This window comes from Pituophis catenifer, unplaced genomic scaffold (genome assembly GCF_029215685.1).
Source record: "Pituophis catenifer annectens isolate HBS135680 unplaced genomic scaffold, rPitCat1.0.hap2 SCAF_3, whole genome shotgun sequence".
NCBI lineage: Eukaryota > Metazoa > Chordata > Lepidosauria > Squamata > Colubridae > Pituophis > Pituophis catenifer.
In genome coordinates, this window is record NW_027256883.1 from 152,369,152 (window position 1) to 152,386,914 (window position 17,763).

Below are 17,763 nucleotides of genomic sequence, written 5' to 3' on the forward strand. Positions count from 1 at the left end.
TTTGGACTACAATTCCCATCAGCCACAAGCAATAGAAAGGAAGCTATATATTTTATGACACCTGTCTATAATTGCTGACAATGTAGCAATCCGAGTCAATCCTCTTCCTTTCGTTTTATTTTTAGTTTAGTTTTATTTATTTTTTTAATCCCAAGCCTTTTGTCACTGTGTCATGGATATCATGGTATGATACTTGTTGGCAGTGAAAAGAGACTAGACAGAGTTAAGGAAAAGAAGGCAGGGTAAAACAATCGCTCCAAGGAAAATTGTGTTAGGAAGAGTAAATATACAATTTACAAAGAGCTGGCATATTAAAAGAGAGAGGGAGGGAAATGTTTTCAATATGGTCTTCCTGCTGTTCAGAGTTGAAAATGAACTCTGCTACTTAAAAATAATTCTCTGCTTGCTTCATACAGTGGGGAAACAAATACAATAAATATATAAATACATAAGAGACAGAGGATGGGTCTGCCTATTCCTGTTTGAAATAGGAATAGTATCTGCAATATTTATCAGTCATGTTCCCCTCTGGTCCAAACTGAGATGAAAGTGTTATTTATCCACACTAAAATGTTGTCATTTGATTCAGGGGAAATTCCAGTTAAAAATTCTAACTAGAAGGCTTCTGGATTCCCCTTAGCATATGGATAATCACACATTAGTGCTCTACAAATTGATTTTCTGGAAAGCCTATAACAACGAACAAGTTGGAGCTTGGAAGAAGTGGAAGTTTCCTGGATTGTGCATGCTATCTAAATTTCAAGTTAAATTATTTGGCCAAAGGCTGTTAATTGTTAAAAGCACTTCGGAGCCCACTTCTGAAAAAGAAGGCTTGCTAAGCCTGCTCTTTTTGATTTTCCTATAATTATTTATACTAACTTGGTACCCAAGTATGTCCATATATAATCCTCTGCATACTTAGAGCAAATTCTGAAAGCAGAATTTATCACTTACGAAGTTCCTGAACAGAACCAATTTATTTTAGAAGGGAGACAAATAACTGGACAGATTTTCTTAACTGAGTGACAGTTTTTGCTTTGTGTTCATCAGTAGCATCTGTACATAGAAACTGATATTTCAGTTCCCAAGGAAGGGCCATTTTCTCCAAATGCAGGTGGCACATCTCCATGTGAAATAGATACGTATGTTATTTATTGATAATACTAATAGATCTTTTAAGAAGTCAACCTTGAAAGAACTTACTATGAAGTCACTTTAATCCAAAATAGAAACTAATATGGAACTAGTTAAATACATTTACTGAGGCCTAATTTGGTAATCTCACTCTATAAATAAGGATTTAGAGAACTTGTGGATCTCCAGATGTTGCTCAATTCTCAACATCTCCACATTGCCCGGCAAATTATGCCATACTGAGGGCCATATTTAAGCAGTAGCTGAAGGGACACAAGTTCCACATCCAAGCTTTTAAAATTTCATCTCGCAAAAAGGGTTCAGATTCATATCCACCCACATTCAACAATACCAGTCTCAGGGGATTCCAAGCAGTTCACACCCCTTTGCATCCAATGGTTTAACTTCAATACCACGTGTTATTGGTTGAAAACAAGTTCTATAGTTGTTGTTGTTGTTGTTTTTTGCATGGGGGTATCCTGACTAGAAATAAAGCATTGTCTACCTGTAGCTCTAGATAATATAGGAAAAGCAGGATGTTAACTGTTTTAGGTATCCATAATTTCGATTTTATCAGCTTTGTTTCTCTCTTTCGTAGCCTCCAGGAGGTGTTCCTGGTACACAGCCATTGCTGCCCAACTCCATGGACCCTACACGGCAACAAGGTAACAGATGTTGAGGCTGTCTTCAGAAATCCCTTCACTTTGGGCCTTTCCTTCTGCTCCATGTTTACTTCTCCGTAATACTCCGTAACATCTTCCTGTCTGTTTCTCTCACTAGGGCATCCCAACATGGGTGGGCCGATGCAAAGGATGAATCCTCCTCGAGGAATGGGACCGATGGGCCCAGGTCCACAGGTAAAAACCTGGGCAGAGACCACTTCCTCTCCTGTCCAGTGCCAAGCGTTAGGCATGCTACTTTGTGAAGTTTGTAAGCAAAACATCATAAAAGCAGCCTCTGGGGGCTCTTCCATTCCTTCTAAGACCTTTTCTCTCTACCATTAGCGGTAATGCATTTTACATTAGTGTGTTTACATATGTCTGGAAAAATCCCACCTTCCCACATTTAGTTAGGGCTTCAAAAAAAAAAAAAAAGAACATTCCCCATCACGTACTTCACGCAACCACCTATTCCCCACCTTCCGTTTTTTGCTTTTTAAGTCTAGGCCAACCTCCATTTCATTGGGATTTTCCCACTCGGGGAATGATAATTTTAAAGTAAAGCGGGAAGAGAGGAGGCTGCAGATAGAACGCTGTATGTATTTCAGTTGAATCCATGTTAATAATTAAATTTGCTGCAGTCTCGTCTGTTTTGATTTACCTCGTTCTTTATAGCAGGAGCAGACACATAGACCCCACTCAGCAAGCTTTCTTCCCCCCTCCCCCTGCTGCCTTTTTTTTAAAAAAAAATCGTCATATACTTCACCTTTGCAACATTCTAGACAGGAAATGAAGGAAGATAAAGGAAGAGTAGGTGGATTGAAATAATAACCCCTCAAAACCAAATCAACTCCATTTTTGCTGGCTGGGGAATTTGGGGAGTTGAAGTCTGCCAGGCTTAAAGTTGCCAAGGTTGGAGACCCCTGTTCTAGAGTTCTGGTTCTGTTTAAACCTGAAGAATCTAGATAGGTTTCTAAGCTGCCTACAGAGCGCTTGCTCAGAGATAAAATTTTGCAGTATGTTTATTTTTGCCCCCAGGATTGTCTTAGGGATAAATCAGGCCAACAGTTTCCAGATCCACGAAACAGACTTTCAAAGGTTAAAGTCAGATGTGAAAGTTCTCTTCTCTCATTGAGTCCACTTTTTCCTTGGCTATTCCAAGTAACTGAGTAGCCTGTAAATTTACTATTGTCTTATGAGAGTGATGCAGACCTCTTCTTTCATAAGCTTGCTGCTTCTTGGGGTTCTGTCCTGCCATCTTCTTGTTCTCCTTAGCTTCTTCCTCTGCCAAGCTGAAACATCGGCCTTTCCTTGTCACATTACATTTCCAGGCAGTTTTTTTTCCCGGGGGGGGGGGGAGTTACAGACCATCATTCCTCACTGCAGTATGCATCTAACCATTTGAGAAAACCGGTCAAGGTGAAGTCATTCAATAGCATTCAGTTAAGGGATGACAAGAATTTCACAGCCATATTTATGTACTCCTGCATTTGCAGCCAGGGGGCAGAGGCAAGCTAAAATCATCTTTACTGTATAGATTGGAGACAAGAGGTCCGAGTTCCAAACATGCTTACATATGTTGCCCATCAGCACCATTGCAGAAGAACACTTAAGGAGCTTTCTAGATGGAGGACTCATTAGCACCAGCAATCAAAATAAATGTTACTCCTATTGAATTATTTTGATTTTTGTGTATAAGGGGGGCGGGGGGAATGAAAGAAACAATGGGGAGTTAAAAGTGGAAGATGACATCACTCTTAATGAAGCATTGTAAATATTGTCACCTTCAGATGGAAATCCCATTTCTTCTGGGCTCTGTTTTGAATAGTGTCTAGGTTCAATATTGCACTCAACTAAAATATTCTTGGCCACCCATATGTTTGCTTAGTATGTTAAAAATCTTACTCATTACGATTTATAAATCATAGGTTATGGTTTAACATTATCATAGTTGTTTGTACAGTCAACCAGATGTTTAGATTTGGCATTGTTGTCCACCTAGTGAATCCTTCCAAGGACCTGGGATGGTGATGTTGTAATGGTGATGTTGATGATGAAGAAGATGATGATTCCCAACTTTCTTATATAAAGCATGTTTTCAAAACTCACCCACTTGTATCTTACTGAATCTGCAAAGCTTATCGCTGTATGTGATTCAGTCGGTATCTAAAATCAGATACGGACTGAGGGACCACAATATGCTGCAGCTTTGTTACATCCTTTCCTTGCCTCTCATAATAGTTCTCTTGTTCACTTCATGGTTTGCTGCCTCACTTGAATCTTTCAAACTGTGGTTATGCAAAACTAGTGCTAAGCCCAATTGGAACAATTATCACAATGAATTATGGTGAGAACGTCTTAGAAATAGAAAAGAAGCAGTATGTTTGTGTTCTCCTAAGCAGAAACTATAAGCATCCAATGCAGAATGAGGCCCAGAAAATGAGCATATGAAAGAGTATCCATTTGCTAAGGAAAGTGGGCTAATAGCCTTTGGAAAATCATTTTTCTTAATCTATTCCAGCAAATTTGATATTGTAATCTTGTAAAGTATTGGATAGCATCTTAGAAGGAAAATGTGCAAGAATACATTTTGGTTTCTTGCTGCAAATTGCACGTATCAACTAATATCCTGTGTTATTCCTCATATTTGCTGCAACAGCAAAAGTACTGAGCATTACAAACTTTCCTTACCATATTGCTCTTCTTGATTCAATCAGACTTGCACTCTGGCCCTATATTTCTACTAGAATAAACAAAATATGCAAGTATAAGAGAGCACTCACTCAGGCCAATTATTGTTAAGGTAAGACTAGATAACTAGACAGGCATAGGCAGAGACAGAAGTGTATCTAGATTTGGAAAAGGAGGCAAATAAGTTTTGATGAGTTTTTCAGAGCACGTTTGCGCTGAAATCTTCTAAGACTTGTTTCTGCAGTGACTGGGATGAAATAATTAGCATATGCGCCCTATGTAAATCTTCTGCATCAATTCTGGCTATGAAAGCAGCATGTTTATCTATTTTGGGAAGTATAACATATGAAGAAAAGTGTATGAACAGTACTGATACCCAGTACAGAATGAGAACCTACCAGGAAAGAGAAAAGGGGGATTGCATTTCCAAGCAAGTCAAATTCCAGGTGCTCTTTTGTCTGGTTTAATGATCTGGAACTCTTGGTGACCTCAAAGCTCTCAATAGTTCCTCATATACCATCACAAAAGTTTGCATTTCTTATAATTGCACCAGCCAAACAAAGACAGCCTCGTGAAAGGTTCTGGATTCACGGCATATCTCAAGCAAACCAGGTGCTTCTCATCAAGATGAAACGGCATATTAGCTGTAGCATTCTTTCATATTTTTGGAGTTGTAGGCATGTCATTTAGCCATTGTAAGCGGCAGGCGTGATCGCACCATATCTTTACGAGGCCTTGTGTGAACGTTAGAGACAAACTTTCTACCGGTAATGTGCTTTTTCTGTGTATGGGTCATGAGTGAGGAACTCGGAGCAAATCCTTTTCTTCCAGGTTGCAGTTGTTCCACTTTGTGAGTAATGTAAGTCTCTGTTCCAGCCAATAAAAGATTAAATGTTGAGGAAAAAAGTACTATCAAGTGGAGGCTGTAATGGACTGTTAGATGGGGATATTTTTTTTTCATTTAATATTTCAGACAAGCAGTCTGTTTGTCTCTCAGGAATATAGATTGTATTTTACCTCCTAATTATAAAGCATAGCTGTGGTTGTGGCTTCATTTGGTTAGGACAACTTGATGGGGAAAATAGCCCATTTGGTAACCAGCAACCTGTGCAGGTCTTTCAGTACAGGGATCATGCAATCCAGCTGGCTCATTCAGTAGCATTTACAATTTCTGCATAGAGAACATGGTCATGGGTAAGATACCAAGGAGTCAGCCAAGGAGCAGGAGTTGTGGACTTGAGTCATATTTTATATACTTCAACCACAAGTCCCTATTCCTTGCTGCTTCTTAAACAGTAGCCCTGCATGTTACCAACAACATGACGGATTTGCTCCCTTTCCCTCTTTAGACCCATTTTCAAAGCAAATTGTAATGCCTAGCTTGCATTGACTTTTTCTGAAGATTGATATCTGGAAGATTGGGCTAAGCCGGCATTTGGATATGTAGAAGGGAATTTAAATAGGACCACTCTTAACATTTAAGATGTAAGAGCTCTAATTTTAAGGGGTTTTAGTAATCACATTAACAGACCCATAACATTATTTCTTTGGCCAGAAAAGTGCTTTATGTCTTTCGTGATTGTGATGTTTTAAGAAATAAAATAAAAGGTATGCAATGGATGCTACTTGATCAGCATTGCTCTTTGTTACTGTTGTTGAAGACAGACTTTTGGGAGGAAGGAATGCTCTTCGCAAACCTGCTACACACTCTGGTGCTGTCAACATCTCCTCTTGGGCAAACCCATTGCTTGCTCATTATTCTGTATTTCCTAAAGCAGAATTAATCTCTCTCTCTTTGTCTGTCTCTCACTCCCCTCCCTCTCATGTTCTGCTTCCTCACATCAGTCTCTCCACAACCGTCACCCCACCCCAAGCAAGTAATTTAATTATTTTACATCTCCTACTTGTTTGGATTCATGCGTAAGGAACAAGCTGCATTTGGTTTGTTTGTTTTTGGTTTGAATTACTTTCTTAGATCTTACATATTTTCCAGGTGAGGTTACTCCCTTGTTGATATACCTTGGGCAGTGCCAGAAGCTTTTGCCCAATGGGCGTTTCTAGTATTATAATTTCTACGAAGAGATGGAAACTTGGTGGCTTTTAAGATTATTTTTTTTTAAAAAAAAAGACTTTTCCCAGTCCAACAGCAAAATGAGAGTTGCCACAACCCTGTTTCACTTTTAGAGAAGTTGCTAAATTGACCTGTATGTTCATTGTCATCATCTTTTTTTTTTTTGATTAAAGTTCATTTTCACAAACTAACCCTCTCGTTTTTGTTTGTTTTTTTTCCTTTCTCTTTTCTTCTCCGGTTTCCCTTCTCGTTATGGTAGACTGATCCTTGGTTATCATTGCAGAACTATGGCGGCGGAATGAGACCTCCACCCAACTCTCTAGGGCCCGGCATGCCTGGGATTAACATGTAAGGCGTTTCTCATGCTCCTGGCTTTTGACTGATGTACCTTTCATTTGATGTGGAAATGAGTGCTGTTTTACTCTCTGCTTAGACTTGAGTAAACGTGTGCGTGTGCGCGCTAAAAGCTTGTTTCTTTTCTTGAACTCCAGGGGTCCAGGAGCTGGTAGACCATGGCCCAATCCCAACAGCGCTAACTCAGTAAGTGTTTTTTTCCTGTGGAATGCCTTTATCACTTGGACCTTAGAATTTAGTTTATTTCTTCTTCCTGCATCTCCCTTTAAATCTATGTTGCATCCCTTGCTCTGTCTTCCCAGTGGGGTGTCATCCGGAGCAGGAGACATGGGATATCCTCCATTTCCTTCTTCTTCTCCTCTAAGCATATTTAAAAGCAATAAATATTTTTATTAGAGTTCTGTCAAAAGCACCCTCTCGCAAAAGTAATGCATGCGCTTTGGTTTGTTCACAGATTCCATATTCTTCTTCATCACCTGGTACATATGTGGTAAGCTCATATTTTTTAAAAATTCAGCAGTTAAACAAATCTGCATAGCTGTCCATTTAATCAGTGGGCAGTGTACACAGGAAAAAAAAACATTATCCATAATCCTGTCAGGTACAAAAAGTCAGGAACCAGGATAGACTTCAAAAGTACCATAAGTTTATTTCATGCTACCTATACACAGGAATCTGATCTACTAATGGTCAAGGCAAATTGGCGCCAGATAAGAGTCAATGGATTTAAAGGGGGGCTGGATTCAGGTCTCATATGGGAGTATAGAGACTCCAAACTGATGATACATTTGACTCCACCCTCAGGCTCAGCCTGGTCATCCCCTACAAATCCAGATCAATTAAAAACCCAAGTCAAGACTGCATTGAAAAAAATGGACTCCATTAACATCCCAGAGCCAGGACCTTGCAATCTTCTGGAAAGCCAACAGGGTCAGAACCTTTTTTATCCCTGTGGAGATGCTGTTCCATAAGAGAAGCACCATAACAGAGGAGCCATAGTTCCTAGTCCTGCCAGGTGACACCATTTTATTGAGGGTCCCAGAGCATGTCCATTCTCTCAGATCTGGTGGAAAAAGCCACAACAACTGGGAGGAGGAAGTTTCACAAGTAACCTAGCCGAATGTCATGAAGTGGCAGTACATTTGTTGATTAGCTCTAGGGATACTTGAATTCACAAGTATGCAGCCTAGATTATGGTTATAAGTGTTCATGCTGTTGCATTGTTTATCCTGCCGAAGGGAAGCGTCCACATCTGTATAATATGCAAATCATAGATATCGTTGGGGGAAAACCTTCCTTGTTCCAGGAAGCATAGTGCATAAAACATGCTGAAAGAGAGGATGTTGATTAGCGTAAGAAGTCATTTCTTCAGTCAACATCCTCCTAAAGCAGTATCTCTTAACCTTGGTGGCTTTAAGACACAGGGGCATCAACTTCCATAATTCCTCAGCTAGCCACACTGACCGGGGAATTCTGGGAGTTGAAGTCCATGCGTCTTAAAATCACCAAGGCTGAGAAATACTGCCCTAAAGTATGGAAAGAAATAGTTTTCTAACCCCCAGCATTGTGAATGATGTTGTGTTTGTGATGCTCCAGTTTTAATTTATCTTAGAGCAATTACAGTCAGAATTTTTAGCAACTGTATTCTTAATTAGACTGGAATCAGACCATCGAGTTAACACATTGACATAGCAAGTTCCAATGCTTTAAACTACCCACTTATTGTTGCAACTTCTGCATGAGTGAAGGTTACAGAAAGAATGGTCCTCCTTCTTCTGTTCCTTCCCTGACAGATAGACCCAGTATGAGCATCTTGCATAGAAGCACCTTACTATCTCTCTATAAAACCTTCATTTTTTCCTGAGGCTTAAACAAAGAAATTGCACTTTGGCTACAAGGGTGCATCGAAGGTTTTAGCAGGAGATTAATGCTTGGCTGAATACCAAGGTGAGACATTGTTGCTGACAGCAGCAAGATCTGGCTGACCTATCGCAGGCTATGTTATCACAGTGGTGCCTGATGCGTATTTAATCTTGTCAACAGGGGCCCCCTGGTGGCGGAGGTCCTCCTGGAACACCCATCATGCCTAGCCCTGCAGGTAAGGGATGGGGGCGGGAGAACGGGAAAAGCGGTGTGGGAGAGAAAGAGTTTCTTTCATCGTTGGTCTTGATGGAAAGTGACAACATAACATTTGCATGTGGTTGATGCTTTATTTGTTTTGGAACAGCTGCAGACAATAATCAAATGAAAATGATTCCACAATTCCTTCCTTCCTTCCTTCCTTCCTTCCTTCCTTCCTTCCTTCCTTCCTTCCTTCCTTCCTCCCTCCCTCCCTCCCTCCCTCCCTCCTTAGCACTGATCGCTTAGGTTCTGTTAGGCTTAAAGAACGGGGAAGTTATACAGTAGGAATTAGATAATGGAGATGGGGAGCGTTCACCTGTGGCTCAGCCTTTCTGGATTCATCTAAAGTTAGTTTGCAATCATCATCAAGTTCCTGGCAAGCAGGCTAAGTGTGGCACTGCTTCCCTTGATCAATAATTTTTAATAAATGTTGACTTACTAGAATAGGTTTATTTCGTGTTTTTTTCATCATCCTGGTGAAACTTTTTATCCAGGGTCAAATGTGTCTGGGTGATTTGTAGAATCTAACTTAAATCATCCTCTACAAACTCCAAGGGAATTAAGTGGGAAATGTAAAATAAACCCTATTAAACTCCCTAAATCCAGTGTGGTTAAGGCTGTAATGTTCCAACTTTTGTGGGCTTTCCCAGGACTGGGGCCAAGGAATTCCTCAGAGGAGTAGCCAGGAACATATTATCCAGCTTTACACTGCAGAGGATGCACAACAGTTTCAGAATGCCACTTTGTACAGTGGCATTCCCTAAGTTGAGTGCTCTGCTTCTCCACATGTCTTCCCAGAAGGCTGCATAAAATCCCCTTCCAGCCCTTGGTTCCCTTATAGCAGAGGTGGGGAACTATGGCCCTTTTATGACCTCAACTCCCAGAATTCCTAAGCCAGCCATGCTGGCTCAGTGAGGTGAATATTCTGACAGGGCCAGAGTTTGATTTGGCTCACACTTTCAGCATCCATTGGAAGAATAAAAAATAGAAAGGGACACTTGGAGAAAGTGGCCCTGTTGCATGTAACAGGGGTGCGCAACAGCTGCAGAGATGGAGCTACTCTTCAGTATTATCACTGCTTTCCTCCTGCATTTTTATGAGGACTCTGATCTACATTTCTTACTAGATCATAATAAAACAATCCATATGTTAATTCAGCCACAAATCTTCCCTCTTTTTTTTAATTTCATTACTGTGGCCTGCTTATAAATCTTTGTGTTTGCATTCTACAGCTTCCTCCTGCTACCAGCGCTAAAAATCTAGATTCTTGCTTTATTGGGGAAAGTAATATGTGAAATGACAAATATTACTCTTCTTTCAAAAAAAAAAAAGAAAAAAGATTATGGTGTAGTGAGATAATTGCACTGGCTAATTTTGAGGCGCTAAGTGGCATGTGGCAGAAAATTATCTTTCTTCATCTCTTGTAGCAAAAAGGCTTCAAGATCCTTGGTTAGTAGCAGAGACTTCTTTTCACAGTTGAATTTCTGTGATTAAAAACTTTGTGAATCTTCATTAAATACAAATTAGCCAGAAAATGGTGGTACTTAGAGGGAATTTTAGGTGATAAAGCTCGAAAGAATGAGTTCAAGTGGCATGAGTTTGTTTTAATTAAGAAATGAATTAATCACCCTGACTTAGTGGATTTCACTGTTCTATAGATTCGACAAATTCAAGTGACAACATCTACACAATGATTAATCCTGTACCGCCTGGAGGCAGTCGGTCGAATGTAAGTCTGCTTTCTAATAATTTACATATCAGATACCATAACAAATCATAATTAACTTCATCAGTTGAGGGTAAAGCAGTTTAATTGATTTCAGCCATTTATTTCAAAATAGAAATAAAGCAAACCATTAACAAGTGATTAACTCTTCAGGACTTTGTTAATTTTTTATGCTTATTAAAATAGTAGCATTCATGTGGCTCTGGTCAAGACCATCACATGCATTGCTGAGAGTGGGCTGTTTTTAAAGAGAACACAGCTTGAACCCTACTCCATCTTGCACATTTAGTTGAAACTAATTAACAGGGGTTGTTCTGAAGCTTCCCTCCTCCTCATTTACTTTAGAAAGTGTACAACACTGCTATACTCTTTCTTCAAGGCAGTGATAATTTCAGCTTTCTTTCAAAGCTTTGGTAGCTGTCTGGTATAGATAGAATAAGATCCAATATATTAAAAATAAGGATGTTTTACCACATCTTAGCTGATGGGAATTTGATACAACTAGCTGTTCTCTCTTTTGAAGCTATCAGATTTTCTTTTTCTAGTAGCAGACTTCCAAAAATAATTAGTTTGCAGAGCCTATTAACCTTCTGAACGTTATAGCTGTTAATACATAAGGTAGTGTATGGGTGGCGTTTTACAATACAAATGATCAATCATAATGGATACCTTCTTTTTTTCCCCCCCTCAGTTCCCAATGGGGCCTGGATCAGATGGTCCCATGGGAGGCATGGGTGGGATGGAACCCCATCACATGAATGGCTCATTAGGTAAGCTGAACAAAAAATATTCGGGGCAAAGTCACACAGGATTCTGTCTTTTAATAGAAGTTGGTTCTATGGAGGTTTGTGATTGGGTAAGCCACATCCAATGAGTGGCTCAAATTATATATGGTACAAGGAGGCCACATCATTCCAAAGTCAGAGTGAGTTGTGGGAAACTAGGAGATGAGGCCTTGTAGTAAGATTTTGGTCAGAATGCAGAAGGAAGAATTAGGAGCTTCCCTCAGTCAGTTTTAGGCACCAGTAAGTCCTCTCCAGAAGACAGCCTTTAATCTAGTATAGGGGTCCCCAACCCCAGGCCGCATCCACTACCAGGCCATGGTTTGTTCAGAACCGGGCCATGCAAGTGGCTGGCCGGTACACATGCACCCAGCTCAACTTGCAGGAACAGCGGAACAGCGCACACACACAGACAGTTCGACGAGAGAGAGAGGCGGGCCCTCCCTCACATTAGTGTGCGGGCCAGTCCGCCACTTGCATGGACAGTTCCCCTCTCGCCCCCCCCCCCCGGCCACCAAGTCTTAAAGATTGGGGATCGCTGATCTAGTAGCCTTTCTGCTCTAGCAGTGCTTCCTTCCATAGTTCCCCACCCCAACGTACTCTCTCTCTCCCACCCACCCCCAGCCTAACCCAGTAACATGGGTAACAGACCACCGCCATTTTATTTTTCTATGATACCTCTTGGTCTCTTATGGCATCACTCACGGGTACTGCAGGAAATGTTTACAGGCTCAACATTAGGACAGGAATAAAAGCGCTGCGCAACTAGCGTTATATTGGTAGCACCTTTGCCCTGATACTCTACATTTTTCTGCAACTGATGCTCTTTGTGTTCAGAACCTGTAGGGCCTTCTCATTCGTAAATGGATGGCTTTGATTTTCCTGTTCCTTATTTTTCTGGGGAAAATTCCTCCATGTTTCCATAAGTGACTAGTTCTATGTCGATAATCAGCAATCCCAGTGTCTTTGCCATTCTTAAACACTCGTAGTGTCGAAAATTAGCCAGAAAACAGGAACCGCTAGTCACAGGCTCACTGCACTCCTGTTGATAGATAACAGAGAAGAAGCAGCATGAACCTATCGGTGGTGTGTGTGTTTTAATTAAAGCAGCAGAAAGACCCATTAACCTCCCATGCTTGCCTTATACATCTTGCTGAAGTAGAGGTGCTGTACTCCATCTTGATCAGTGTCAGAAAGCTCACGGGAGGGAGCCGAGGCCGTAGCAACTCGATTAGGCCATTACTCTAGTGCTGTGCAGGAAGGTGAGCTGAGCTCTGCTCCGGGGAGTTTTCCATGCAAAGGAATGGCAGCTGAGGCATCCCCCAGCAGGTCCCTTTCTGGAGGCAAATGTTAAGAGGTTTGCATTAGCCCAGCTGTGACCTGCAACTCACTAATGTACTGCCAGCTGCTTCCCAGAAGGTCCAGCCCTACCTTTTGCAGCAGCCTCTTATTTTCTGCATATAAGTTCAGGATCTACATGTTTCAATGCTAGTTGGGGAAAATGTTGGTTTAGAAGAGGGAAGCGAAGTCCTTTCCGCTAACAGCCTGTTTTTCTCTTCCTCTCCATCCCACCATCCCAATCTTCTTTCATAAGGGTCAGGAGACATTGATGGACTTCCAAAAGTAAGTCAACATGTTGCCAATATAATTGGGGGCTTCTTACCCTTTTTTGTATTAAATATCAAATTTAGGATTACAGGATACTTACTATGGGGTGAAAGTAGGGAGGAAGTGTTCATCTTCCGGTCCACGTTTATTAGTTTGCCATAAGTTAGCAGACTTCCCCTGTTGACTTAGCAGATGAAGACACTTATGCTCTAAATGAAGTGCAACGCTTTCTATGCACAAGCTTCATGTTTAGCTATCTTTTGCTCATCCGAGAACAATGTATAGTTGTTTGTGTACCCGTTGCTGAAAAACACTCTCTCACTTTCAGTGTGTATATGTGTGATCTGTGTGTTTTCCCTTCCTCTCCCCTCCCCCCTTTTCTTTTTAATTGTAGAATTCTCCAAACAACATAAGTGGCATTAGCAATCCTCCGGGCACTCCACGAGATGATGGTGAACTGGGAGGCAACTTCCTCCATTCCTTCCAAAATGACAACGTGAGTCGTTCTTACACCCGCTCTTTAAACGCCTTGCATTTCAATCTCAGAGTTTTTCAAGCTTTTCAGAGCTTTTTATAAATATGTGGAATATGATGGCTGACAGTGCGGGGGTGGCTCCTGGACCAGCAGATGAGAAAAAAAAAAAAACCTCAAGGAAGGATGATGTGGGGGCTGATAGAACTGGGAAATGATCCAGAGTAAGATCATCGGTATGATATCTGGATGTAGCATGCCTTCTATATACGAGGAAGATAAATGGTTCCAAAGGGAGGCAATGGAGACCATAAGTTATTTAAAAGAAATAAGGAGAGTTCTTTTGAAACAATCCTAGAACCAGAGAGCCAACCCAAAAGAAATGTGCTTGGCTCTCACAGTTTGAATGTACAGCAAACATGTGTACCGGATGTGCATAAGAGAAACTTGTTGCCTGACAACTTCTGGCTAGAGTTTATATTGATCACAGAGGCCCTTTCAATGTAGGAAAATCATTGCCATTGTTATTAATCATATACTTTTTTTAAAAAAAAAGTAAAATAAATCAATATTAGGCCTTACCATGAGGAGCTTAGAATCAAGTTTTCAATGAGGGTATTAGAAGAAGTAGGAAATCACAACTATCTCCTTGCATGGATGGACTTCTTAAAAAGCATCCCTGACAGTCAAAGCAGTAGAGATACTTAATTTAAGAGGCTGGTTCTGCCAAATGAAGCTAATATGAAATACAACATGGCTGCAAGAAAGGGATGCTGATCAACAACCGAAACAAATGTTAATTAAGAAAAAGCAACATCTTCATTATTAGTGTAACTTGTTTCATGCAAAAACATATAAGATTAAAGCTTTGTAGTATTATATTCATTCTAACTTGAGGATCTTTATCATTGAACACATATGACAACGGAAGTAGTAAATATGGTAAAAGCAGCAACACTTGAGTTTCCACCTAACCACCAAGCTACTCCCAACCATTGTTGACCAACAGAAGATAAAAGAGTGGCAATTGGATTTCTATCATATTTTATCTCTGAGGTTTCTTGAATCAGTTAAGAAGAGGAGTTGTTTTAAGAAGCCTATGTCTCTTTCCCCATTTGCTTTCCTAGCGCATTAGTTAGCAATTTGTTCTGATTTTGGCCTCATTATTACTATGTGACTTTTTCTTTCTTTCTTTTTTTCTCATCCTTCCCTTCCTCGCCCAGTATTCTCCCAGCATGACAATGAGTGTGTGATTTCCCTCTTCCTTCGCCCCACATCCTCTTCTCCAGGATAAAGAAAAAGTCGGCTGCCCTTTGGAGGATCTCAAGAAATTATGCAAGACGAGAAGAAGCTTAGGTGCGTTTGGCAGGGAGACATTCAGAGCCGGAGATCCAGCCCTAATTTTTAGTTTCATGCAATAAAAAGGCTGAACTTTTTATTCCATAAAACAATGAAGGACAAATCTTTAAAATATTTCAAGACATGACAAGATCCTTCTTCTGCAGAAGGATTTATTATATGTATATGACACTTTTTTTTTTGTTGTTCATTTTTTGGAAACAAACGGAAGCCTCTAGCACCCAATTCCAGCCTCCTTTGCTTGATTATTCTTTTAAACTTCTTGTATGTTTGTGCTGTGCTACGCAAGGAAACTAGTCTAGATATGAAATCTCATGTTGTCTCTGTAGCCATTTTAAAATAATAAAACTGGACAGGGTTTTTTTTTTTTTAATAAATTGGTGGGTTTTGTTCAGAAGACCTTTCCCCCTCCTCCCCCTTCCCCTTTAGGTTGGTGTCTTGCAGCACAACACTTCCTTCAGCAAGAAGATCAGAGTGGAAAAGATTTCCCCTGCCTCAGTTTGTAATGCAGCTGGCTCCCTTGTAGGATCACATCCTCCAAAAGTTTAATTGTGATCTTGGGTATATCTGTGACTGTGGCATGCACTGTTTTAGTCCCCTCCCTTGCTTGTCCTCCCCTCCCCCCCCTCCCCGCCTGAAGCACTGCTATGAATTGCCCTTTTGCAGAATTTGGAAAATGTCAGAATTTCTGGGAGGTGGGGTTATTGAGGATTAGGGTACAGGTAGTCCTAGACTTACAGCCAGAATTGGGATTGGTTGCTTAGCAATGTGAGAGTTAAGCAAGTCATCACATGACTGGACTTGATTTTTACGGCCATTTTTTCCATGGCCATTAAGCGAATCTGGATGTTAAGCGAATCTGGTTCCCCCCATTGACTTTGCTTGGTAGAAGCTTGGGAAGGTAGAAAATCGAGATCACGTGACCGCAAGACTCTGCCCCCATCATAAACGTGAGCCAGTTGCCAAGTGCCCGAATTTTGATCACATGGCCGTGGGGATAGGGTGAGGGTCATAGCTTTGAGGATGGGTCGTAAATCACTTTTTCCAAGGCCATCATAACTTCAAAGCATTGTTAAATGGTTGTAAGTCAACTATCTGTACTTGGGATTTTTTTTTTCCTGTTGGGACTGTGTCAGAAATAAAATGAAAAGGCATTAAAAACTTGACTCAAAAACTGGTGAGAGCAAACTTCTTAACAACTGCTTTGTTTTTGTTTTTGTTTTGGGTTTTCTAATGAAACGATGTGATCTTACTAGGGTTTCACTGTATATGCTCTGGAACTGGATGGAGATATTTTTAAGTAATTATTGTTGTTAAATTGTATACTTGCTATTCTGTAGGCTCTCTCTCCCTCCTTCTCACTCTGTAATTAAAAAGCAGAATTTAAAAATAAATAAATAAATCTTACCTTCTCCTGGTAGGGGTGACTACAGAAAAGCATATCATGTATAGTGAAACTCGCAAGTCTTGAGATCTCTGTACATTACACCCCCTTGTAGCTGGTCTTTGTTTTATATAAAAGAAAAAAAAAACCCTTCACTTCTGATCTATGTATTTCATATTATGTAAAATATTATCTTACCCTGGATTTACCTACCTTTGTGCGGATTCTTGAGAACATTGTATCTTGTTTCAGTGTTTTTTCTTACCTTGTAGTCTGGTTCTAAAGTTAAGCGAGGGAAAGGAAAAGTAATTATTATACATTGTAGTTTGTGTACGATATTTGTTGATAATGTTTTATTAAAGGGATGTCTTTTTTCTGCACCCCTTAATGAAATGTTTTTTTTTTACTTATGGTTTTGTTTGGGTTTTTGTTTTCTTTTTGTTTTCTTTTTGGTTTGGTTTCATTTTGGAAAACATTGGCTTGTTTTTACTCTTATCAAAAAAGTACTTGAAACGTGTAATTTTTAAGAAGACAATGATTTTTTTAAAAAAAGAAATGCTTGCCCTTTTCTTAGGCATTTTGATTAAGTTTTTTTTTTCTGTAGAAAGATGATGGGGATGGGGTGGGCAAATGAAAATTCTCACAGTTACAGTCAGGATTATATTTAAAGAAAAAAAAATAATAAACCTTCAAATGAAGATTTGTCCCATTCCTAATGCAACACTTTTTTTAAAGAGATAACTTGGCAGGTTTCATTGTATTAAAGTGATGGCTAAATTAAATGTCTTCATTGGTCTGGGATGGTTTTTAAAAGATAAATCAAGATCTTTTCTCTTTTCCCCCCTGCTGTAATAAATATAAACATTTGATTTCACGTCCTTGCTGTTCATTATTCTCTCCCGGATACAGAGATTCCAGAAAACCTGCCATGGAAAGTTGCCTCATTCTGATTATGTTCTCTTTGAAGGCACCACATTCTGAAGATGCACTTCATACCCATCACAAACATTATCACAAACATCTAGATTTAGAACCCACTTTCACATTCCTTTTAGACAGCCTCAAAATCAAGTAAGATGCCTTCTCAACACTAAGGTGCAACAGTCCAGCAAAACCAGCCATTTTCTTATAAATACAAGAGCAGAAATTGAATTTATCAAGCCGCAGAACTTGGCACAGCTTTGCCCAGAGTGTATCCTGTTTACAAAAACCAAACAAAAACTTGACGATTCTCGTTCTGTGAATCTTGGCCAAGAATCCACAGAACATTAAAATGAATATGCAAGTAAATTGTTTACCTGCAGTTTAAAATGTAAGGTAAATCAGAGATGTTTATATAAATTCTGTTATACAAAAACAATAAAAACTTTTGATTTTTTTTTTTTACATCTTCTATAGGAGA

General features: G+C 39.9%; 1 protein-coding gene across 7 annotated transcripts in view; it reads left to right on the top strand.

Annotated features, from left to right (window-relative positions):
- The window catches only part of SSBP3 (single stranded DNA binding protein 3), a 200,186-nt gene extending 182,951 nt beyond the window's left edge, over positions 1-17,235 (top strand). For 4 of the 7 annotated variants that reach the window (XM_070941304.1, XM_070941306.1, XM_070941307.1 and 1 more), the window contains 11 exons: positions 1,733-1,799; positions 1,915-1,991; positions 6,815-6,903; positions 7,047-7,095; positions 7,364-7,399; positions 8,953-9,007; positions 10,689-10,759; positions 11,448-11,526; positions 13,133-13,161; positions 13,541-13,642; positions 14,842-17,235. In XM_070941304.1, the coding sequence (XP_070797405.1) occupies positions 1,733-1,799; positions 1,915-1,991; positions 6,815-6,903; positions 7,047-7,095; positions 7,364-7,399; positions 8,953-9,007; positions 10,689-10,759; positions 11,448-11,526; positions 13,133-13,161; positions 13,541-13,642; positions 14,842-14,871 (684 nt within the window). In that variant the 3' untranslated portion in view covers positions 14,872-17,235. The remainder of the gene's footprint in view (positions 1-1,732; positions 1,800-1,914; positions 1,992-6,814; positions 6,904-7,046; positions 7,096-7,363; positions 7,400-8,952; positions 9,008-10,688; positions 10,760-11,447; positions 11,527-13,132; positions 13,162-13,540; positions 13,643-14,841) is intronic. The other 3 variants (XM_070941305.1, XM_070941308.1, XM_070941309.1) reach the window with 1 other exon arrangement.
- The last annotated feature ends 528 nt before the right edge of the window (positions 17,236-17,763 follow it).